The sequence below is a fragment of the Leptopilina boulardi genome, unplaced genomic scaffold (genome assembly GCF_019393585.1).
Source record: "Leptopilina boulardi isolate dan_hultmark-lab unplaced genomic scaffold, ZJU_Lbou_2.1 LbouV2_55, whole genome shotgun sequence".
NCBI lineage: Eukaryota > Metazoa > Arthropoda > Insecta > Hymenoptera > Figitidae > Leptopilina > Leptopilina boulardi.
Window position 1 is genome coordinate 2,232,176 of NW_026138000.1, and position 9,155 is coordinate 2,241,330.

Below are 9,155 nucleotides of genomic sequence, written 5' to 3' on the forward strand. Positions count from 1 at the left end.
CTTTAAAAAAATTAATTTTGGCAAACAACTGTTTTATTGTCACATCATAGATGGCGATTTATGATTAATTCTTATTTTTTATTTCTACACGTTTGCATCACTGTTTTTATTCTCATCTATTTTGGTGGTTGGCATCACTGTTTTATTGTCTTTTGTTGATCATACTACATACCTCGTGTTCGTGTGTATTTTTTTCTCTCAAATAAAAAAAAAGAAAAAGGTAAAATGAGGATTGAAACATGTTATTTTTGTTCATCGCGGGTCTATCCTGGACATGGAATTCAATTTGTCAGAAATGATTGCAAAGTAAGTGTAAATTCTATTGTTTTTATAATCGTGAAATTGTAAAGTAAAAAAATTCCATATTTTTAGGTTATGTTTTCTAATTTTCTATATACGCTAATTTACAATTATATCCATAACTTATTTTTTGTTAAATATTTAGAATTTATTTCTTTTTTTTTGATAGTATTTATGTTATTTTTCCATTTAAATGAAAAAAAATTTAACGAAAAGTCAAAAAAAAAGTAATTTTTCGATAATCGGGAGTTTTTTTAGGTTATATAGTTCGAAAATTTCGTTTCAATAAATTTTTTTTTTTTCTCTTAATAATAAAATTATTATTAATTATTTATAGTTAATGTATAAAAGTATTTATATAATTTATGTATTTACTTAATTTATTTATTTAAATAAATATTTATAACTATTTATTAACTATTTTGTAAATGCGGAAAGAAAATTAGGTTTCATTTATAATTTTCTCTTTACAATTTAGTTTGGAAAAATTTTTTAGTATTTTTCTATTTTATTTTTTTTCTTTTTATTATACTTTTTGCATTATTTCACCGTGTTTTTATATGTTTAATTTTTTTTTCAAACTTTTATTTAATTTTTTCGACTTAATTTCATAATATTAATGTACCTGTATTTTACTTTATTTACAAAATATTACATTACTATTTTTATAAATTGAATTTTTTTTTTAATTGCTTATTTTATATAATAATAATTATTATTTTATTAAATTTTGTTATTATTAACAATTTTTTTATTATAAAAAAAAAAAATTCAATTCTAAATCAATTAAAATTCATTTATTTTCAAAATTTCCAATTCAAAATCAACTAAAATTGAATTATTTTGCAAAATTTCAATTGAAATTCAATTATTATCCAAAATTACAATTCAATTTACAAAATCAACTAAAATTCACTTATTTTCCAAATTTTCAATTTAAAATCAACTAAAATTTAATTATTTTCAAAATTAATATCCAAAATCAACTAAAATTCATTATTTTCAAAGTTTTCAATTCAAAACCAAATAAAATACAATTATTTAAAAAAAAAAAACTAAAATTCAATTATTTTCAAAAATTTCAATTCTCAATAAATTAAAATTCAATTCTTTTTCCAAACTTTCAATTCAAAATCAACTAAAATTCAATTATTTTCAAAATCAACAAAAATTCAATTATTTGCAAAATTTTCAATTCAAAATCAACTAAAACTTATTTATTTTCTAAAATTTTTAATTAAAATTCAATTATTTTCAAATTTTTCTATTCAAAATAAACAAAAATTCAATTATTTTGCAAAATTTCAATTCAAAATCAACTAAAATTAAATTGTTTTACATAACTTCAATTCAAAATCAATTAAAATTCAATTTTTTTGAAAAATTTTAATTGAAATTCAATTATTTTCTAAAATTTCTATTCAAAATTAATTTTCCAAATTTTCAATCAAAAATGAATTTAAATTAAATTATTATCCAAAATTTTAATTAAAATTCAATTATTTCCCAAAATTTTTAATTCAAAATGAACTGAAATTCAATTATTTTGAAAAATTTTAATTGAAGTTCAATTATTTTCCAAAATTTTTAATTCAAAATCAATTAATTATTTTCCAAAATCAACTAAAATTCAATTATTTTCTAAAATTTCAATTAAAATTCAATTATTTTAAAAAATTTCAATTTGAAATCAACTGAAATTCAATTATTTTCCAAAATTTTCTATTCAAAATAATCAAAAATTCAATTATTTTGCAAAATTTCAAAAATTATTTTCAAATTAAACTAAAATTCAATATTTTGCAAAATTTCGATTGAAATTCAATTTTTTTTTTTAATTTTCAATTCAAAATCAACTAAAATTTAATTATTTTCTAAAATTTTCATTTAAAATTCAATTATATTATTATTATTATTATTATTATTGTTATTATTATTATTTTCGTTTTATTAAAAAAAATAAGAATTTTATTTTTTTCTTAATTTAATTAGTTTTTAGTGGAACGTATAAAAATTATTTATTTAAAATTTTATTTTATTTTAAATTGTAATTTAAAAATTTTTTATTATAAATAATTTTTCATTTTTTTGACAAATTTTCAATTTTTGAATTAAAAAAAATTCTGTAAATTTTAAAATTCGGACAAAATTTTAAATTCGGTTAATTAGAATTTCTATCAATTTAAAAATTTCGAATCAAAATAAAATTCGATTGAATGTGAATTGTGTTAAATTAAAATTCGATTTAATTAAATTTTGATTAATTTAAAATTCTTTCTCTTCTTAAAAAAAAAAAAAGTCGTTAAAAAGAAAATTAAGTGTAAAATCAAAAATTCCGCCAAAAGAAAAATTGGATAGATTAAAAATTTTGTTTTGTAAAAAATTCATATAACAATTCGATATAATTTATTATATTTATTAGGTACTAAATTAGAATTTTTTTTTTTGTTTTTAATAATTAAATTTTAGATGTTTTTAAATTGAAATTTTTAAAAAATAATTGAATTTTAGTTAATTTTAAATAGAAAATTTTGGAAAATAATTGAATTTTAAACAAATTTTTTAGATGGAAAATTTTGAGAAATAATTTTAATTTCAATTGATATTGAATTTAAATTTTAAAAAATAATTTGTATTTTAATTGAAATTTTTTTTTAAATTACTGAATTTTTTGTGGATTTTAAATTAAAAATTTCGGATTATAATTGAATTTTAGTTAATTTGGAAATGAAATTTTTAAAAATAATGAAACTTTTGGTTGATGTTGAATTAAAATTTTTAGAAATAATTGAATTTCAAAAAATATTAGATGAAAAATTTTAGAAAATAATTAAATTTTAGAAGTTTTTAAAATGAAATTTATGAAAATAATTGAATTTTAATTAATTTTAAATAGAAAATTTTTAATAATTGAATTTTAATTGAAAATTTTCAAAATAATTGAATGTCAATTGAAATTTTGAAAAATAATTAAATTTTAATTGAAAATTTTGAAAAATAATTGAATTTTAGTAGTTTTTGAATTGAAATTTTGGAAAATAATTGATATTAATTTTTTTGAAATTGAAATTTTTTAAAAATAATTGAAATTCAATTAAAATTTTGGAAAATAATTGAATTTAAAAAAAATTTTAGATGGAAAAGTTTTGAGAAATAATTTGAATTTCAATTGATATTGAATTTAAATTTTAAAAAATAATTTGTATTTTAATTGAAATTTTTTTTAAAATAACTGAATTTTTTGTGGATTTTAAATTAAAAATTTCGGATTATAATTGAATTTTAGTTAATTTTAAATAGAAAAATTTTGAAAATTAATTAAATTTCAAAAAATTTTTGATGGAAAATTTTAGAAATTATTAATTTTTAAAACTTTTTAAATTGAATTTTTTTTTGAAAATAATTGAATTTTTAAAAGATTTTGTTAAATTTCAAATTTCTCATTTCTTATGACTCCCATAACAGAAATTCATTTGAATTTTTGATTTTTGTCAAATTTGATTAATAATGACAAGCTGTTCTCATTTACCCAAAAAAAATTTGAAAACTCAGTGTAAATGAAAACAGCTTGTCATTTATTAAACAAATTTGACAAAAATCAAAAATTCAAGTGAATTTCTCTTATGGGAGTTATAAGGAATAAGAAAAAAATTTCCTATGATTTTTAAGTTTGTTTTCATTGAAATGCGAGAAAAAATACTGAAACAGTTTTGACTTTGATTTTCAAGTTTTTCATGCATTGAGCGATAACTTTTTTTTTTTTTTTTTATCTTGCTGCCAATTGTCAAGATAAAAGTTTGGCAATACTCAAAATCACTTGCAGATGATTTGAGGTTAAAATATTTGAACTTTATTTTAAAATTGTAAATTAAGCTCCAAAAACCTTTTGTCCCCATTTACTTCAACTGACACTAATTCTTTTCTTTCTGTTTTTTTTTTTTTGTAGATTTTCAAATTTTGTCGTTCCAAATGTCATGCGGCATTCAAGAAAAAGAAGAATCCAAGAAAAGTAAAATGGACAAAGGCCTATCGAAAAACAGCTGGCAAAGAATTGGCAATTGATCCAACATTTGAATTTGAAATGAGACGAAATATTCCAGTGAAATATAATCGTGAAATATGGACAAAAACAATAGAGGCAATGAAAAAAGTTGAAACAATAAGACAAAGACGACAAAATACACATATTATGCAAAGATTACGCGTGGGACGTGATGTTGAACGTGAGAAAAATATTAAACAAGTACAAAGAAATATTTCATTAATAAGATCGCCAGCAGCCGGTCTTAAGGAACGTAAGAAACAAGAGGAATCAATGATGGACAATGATAATGATAATGAAGAAGAAATTAACGATGAATCAATGACAAATAATCAACTTGTTGAAGAAATTGATATTAGTGAAGCGCAAAAAAATATTTCATTTACAAAATCGCCAATTATTAAGCAAAAGAAACAAAAGGGAAAAGCAAAACAAAAAATTCAAGACGAAGAAATGCTCCTCGAAGAAAATTAGTATTTTTTTTTTTTTTTTTTTTGCGATTTTTTAAAGATTCGAATTTTTTTTTTCGAAAATAATATCTTTGTATATATCTTGTTTGTTTTTTGCAAGAAGAAAAATTTTGTTTTTTTTTCTCGATAACTTGTGTAGTTTTAAAGTTATATAATAAAAATAATTGCGAAATTTGTTAATTGAAGGTTTTATATATTTTTTTTTTTTTCTTCAAATTTCCAAGGTCTTGGATTATATGAATTTTTCGAATATTTTAAAATATTTTTTCATGTCTCAGATTATATATATATACGATTTTTTCCGACATTTTCTCAAAAATACATTTTTCGATTTATTTTTAATAAAATGCGATTTTTTTCGATTTATTTTTAACATTTTTGAAAACAAAATTTTTTTAACAAAATACGATTTTTTTTTAGTATACAATGCAGATATTCTTCAGATCTTTTTTATTTCAATTATTTAATAAATTTTTAACTGAAATTCTTCACTAAATTAAATATTTTTAATAATTTTAATAAAAATTCAATTCACAAATTTAATTATTTTTAATAATTTTAATGAAATTCAATTCACAAATTCAATTATTTTAAATTATTTTTTAATTCAAATATTTATGAAATTTAATAACTGTTTATAATTACAAAAAAAAAAAAAAAAAAAAAAAATTAGCAACTAAAATTACCCACAAAATTTTAATTCAAAATCACTTGAAATTTAATTATTTGCAAAATTTTAAATTATTTTTTTAATTATTTTCATAATATTCTTCGAAAATTTCAATTATATAAATGCAAATTTTCAAATTGAAAACTTTTGGAATTTAAAATTAACTAAAATTCAATTATTATCCAAAATTTTAATTGAAATTCAATTATTTCTATAAATTTCAATACAAAATCCACTGAAATTCATTTATTTTAAAAATTTTCAATTATCTGAATTAATTAAATTTCAATTATTTTAAAAAATTTCAATTCAAAGTAAACTAAAATTCAATTATTTTCAAAATTTTTAATTGCAATTTAAATATTTTTTTAATTTTCAATTCAAAATTTCAACTTAAAAAACAATTTATTCAAAAATTACAATTAAAATTCATTTTTTTGGAAATTTTTCAATTAAAATTCAATGATTTAAAAAAATTTTAATTTAAAATCAACTAAAATTCAATTATTACCAAAAGAAACTAAAATTTTATTATTTTCAAATATTTTGATTAAAATTAAATTATTTTTCAAAATTTCAATTCAAAATCAACTAAAATTCAATTATTTTGCAAAATTTTGAATGAAAAACAATTATTTTCCAAAATTTCAATTCAAAGAAAAATAAAATTCAATTCAAAATCAACTAAATTAAATTATTTTCAAAATGTCTATTCAAAATTATTTGTAATTTATTTATTTTCAAAACCTTCAATTCCAAATTAATTTAAATTCAATTATTTTCCAAAATGTCAATTGAAATTCAATTATTTTCTAAAATTTCTATTCAATTTTTGAAAATCAACTTAAATTCAATTATTTTGCCAAATTTCGATTGAAATGCATTTATTTTTTTAATTTTCAATTCAAAATCAACTAAAATTTAATTATTTACAAAATTTTCAATTAAAAATAAACTAAAATTCAATTATTTTTAAAAATTTTCAATTCAAAATCAAAGAAAATTTAATTATTTTCCAAAATTTCAATTTAAAATCAACTAAAATTCAATTATTTTAAAAATTTTCCGTTCAAACTCAAACAAAATTCACTTATTTTTAAAAATTTCAATTCAATATCAAATAAAATTCAATTATTTTCTAAAATTTTCTTTCTAACATTTTTTTGAAATTTAACAATTTCAATTATAAATCTCATGAAATTTAATTACATTTTAAAAAATGTTGTCTAAAATTATTTGATATATTATTTTTACTTTTGTAAAATTAAATTATTGTCTAAAAATTAACAAAATCTTTTAGAATTCAATTATTTTCAAATTTTTCAAGAAAAAATGTCAATTAAAAATCAAAGAAATTGAACTAAAATACAATTATTTTCCAAAATTTTTAATGAAATTCAATTATTTTAAAAATTTTCAATTTAAAATCAACTAATTTTAATTATTTTCAAAATTTTCAATCTAAAATTTTAATAAAAATTCAATTATTTTCTTAAAATTCAATTATTTTCAAAATTTTCAAATCAAAATCAACCAAAATTCAATTATTTTCTAAATTTTGAATTCAAAATCAACTAAAATTCAATTATTTTTCAAAATTTTAAATAAAATTCAATTATTTTAAAATTTTTCAATCCAAAATCAACTAAAATTCAATTATTTTGCAAAATTTTGAATGAAAAACAATTATTTTCCAAAATTTCAATTCAAAGAAAAATAAAATTCAATTCAAAATCAACTAAATTAAATTATTTTCAAAATGTCTATTCAAAATTAATTGTAATTTATTTATTTTCAAAACTTTCAATTCCAAATTAATTTAAATTCAAAATCAACTAAAATTGAATTATTTTGCAAAATTTCAATTGAAATTCAATTATTATCCAAAATTACAATTCAATTTACAAAATCAACTAAAATTCATTATTTTCAAAGTTTTCAATTCAAAACCAAATAAAATACAATTATAAAAAAAAAAAAACTAAAATTCAATTATTTTCAAAAATTTTAAATAAAATTTAATTATTTTAAAATTTTTCAATCCAAAATCAACTAAAATTCAATTATTTTGCAAAATTTTGAATGAAAAACAATTATTTTCCAAAATTTCAATTCAAAGAAAAATAAAATTCAATTCAAAATCAAATAAATTAAATTATTTTCAATATGTCTATTCAAAATTAATTGTAATTTTTTTATTTTCAAAAATTTCAATTCCAAATTAATTTAATTTCAAAATTATCAAAAATTCAATTATTTTCCAAAATGTCAATTGAAATTCAATTATTTTCAAAATTTTCAATTCAAAATCAACTAAAATTCAATTATTTTCCAAAATTTCAATTCAATAACAACAGATATCAATAGAAATTCAATTAGTTTTAAAAATTTCAATTCAAAAATTAATTAAAATTGAATTTCAATTTTTCGCAAATTCAACTATGTGAAATCATTTTTTTTTTTTTTTTTTTTTTTTTTCAAAACATAAATTATTTTTAGTTTTTGTAAAATTTTATTATTTTCTGAAAATTAACAAAAACCTTTTTAAAAATTCAATTATTTCTAATAATTCTTGATAATATTCATTATAGAATTATTCTTATTAAAGAATTAATAAAATGAATTTTATTTCTAATAGCATTAGTTATTCAATAAGTAAAATATTTATTATTCAATTAAATTTTGTTAATATTGAAAAAATTGACTTTTTCGAATATAAATCGACTAAAACGACTTTTTTTCTAACTTTTTTTTTTTAATGTTTTTTCGTTGAAAAAATGTGGAAAAAAGAAAAACGCTAAAAAATTTTTTCTCATTTTTTTAATTCTAATCATCGTTTATTTTTTTTTTTCCATTTCTATTAATCAGTGGCAGTCTGTGATACTTTTTTTTTTTTTTTTTTTTTTTCAATATTTGAAATAAGTACTCGTTACACAACACGCAATTCTTTCTATATATATATATAATATATAATGCTTAATGCAAAAAAAAAAAAAATGAAAATAATGCGAAAAAACATTTTACAAACACTCTCTGCGCTCATCGGAGAAATACTGCTGACGAAGCTAATCTACAATTATTATTATTATTATTATTATTATTATTATCAAATATAACATATATATATATATAATATGTCGTACATTTATTAGCACCCGGCAAAAATACAATTAAATTCTTTCTCGTTGAAAATTCGGCCTCTTTTCCTATATATCCCCAAGGAAAAAAAAATAAAAGAAAAGAAAATCACAAAAAAGAAAAATTCAAATTTTCCCTCTGAATTTCGTTTTTACGAAAAATATAAACGTTTTATAATATTTTTTCCTTCTTTTGATAAACAAATTTTCAAATTTATTTTTATTAATATTTATTTAATTTATTCAAAAAAAAAAAAATTTGCTGTAAAAAAAGGAATTTATTAAAATAAATATTAATTAATTATAATATTTATTATATTAAATTATTATATTAATAATATTAAATATTAATATTAATATTAATTATAATATTAATAATATTAATTAATATTATACAAATTATATATTATATTAATTATAATTAATTATAAATATATTAATTATAATAAAATATTTATTCGATAAATAAAAAAGAAAATATTAATTTCTATTATAATAATTAATAATTATTGTTATTAAACAAAAATTTTTATTTA

General features: G+C 16.2%; 1 protein-coding gene across 1 annotated transcript; it reads left to right on the plus strand.

Annotated features, from left to right (window-relative positions):
* Positions 1–131: 131 nt before the first annotated feature.
* On the plus strand, positions 132–4,992 carry LOC127290184 (probable ribosome biogenesis protein RLP24). Its single transcript, XM_051318617.1, has 2 exons — positions 132–306; positions 4,247–4,992. Exons 1-2 carry the CDS (start codon positions 226–228, stop codon positions 4,814–4,816), a joined length of 651 nt encoding a protein of 216 aa, XP_051174574.1. The 5' UTR covers positions 132–225; the 3' UTR covers positions 4,817–4,992.
* The last annotated feature ends 4,163 nt before the right edge of the window (positions 4,993–9,155 follow it).

What these genes read in the sequence shown, in the direction of transcription:
- LOC127290184 (XM_051318617.1), top strand. Translation starts at nt 226, where the DNA reads ATGAGGATTGAAACATGTTATTTTTGTTCATCGCGGGTCTATCCTGGA. An exon ending in TTGTCAGAAATGATTGCAAA is followed by an intron (nt 307 to 4,246) that starts GTAAGTGTAAAT and finishes TTTTTTTTGTAG; the next exon opens with ATTTTCAAATTTTGTCGTTC.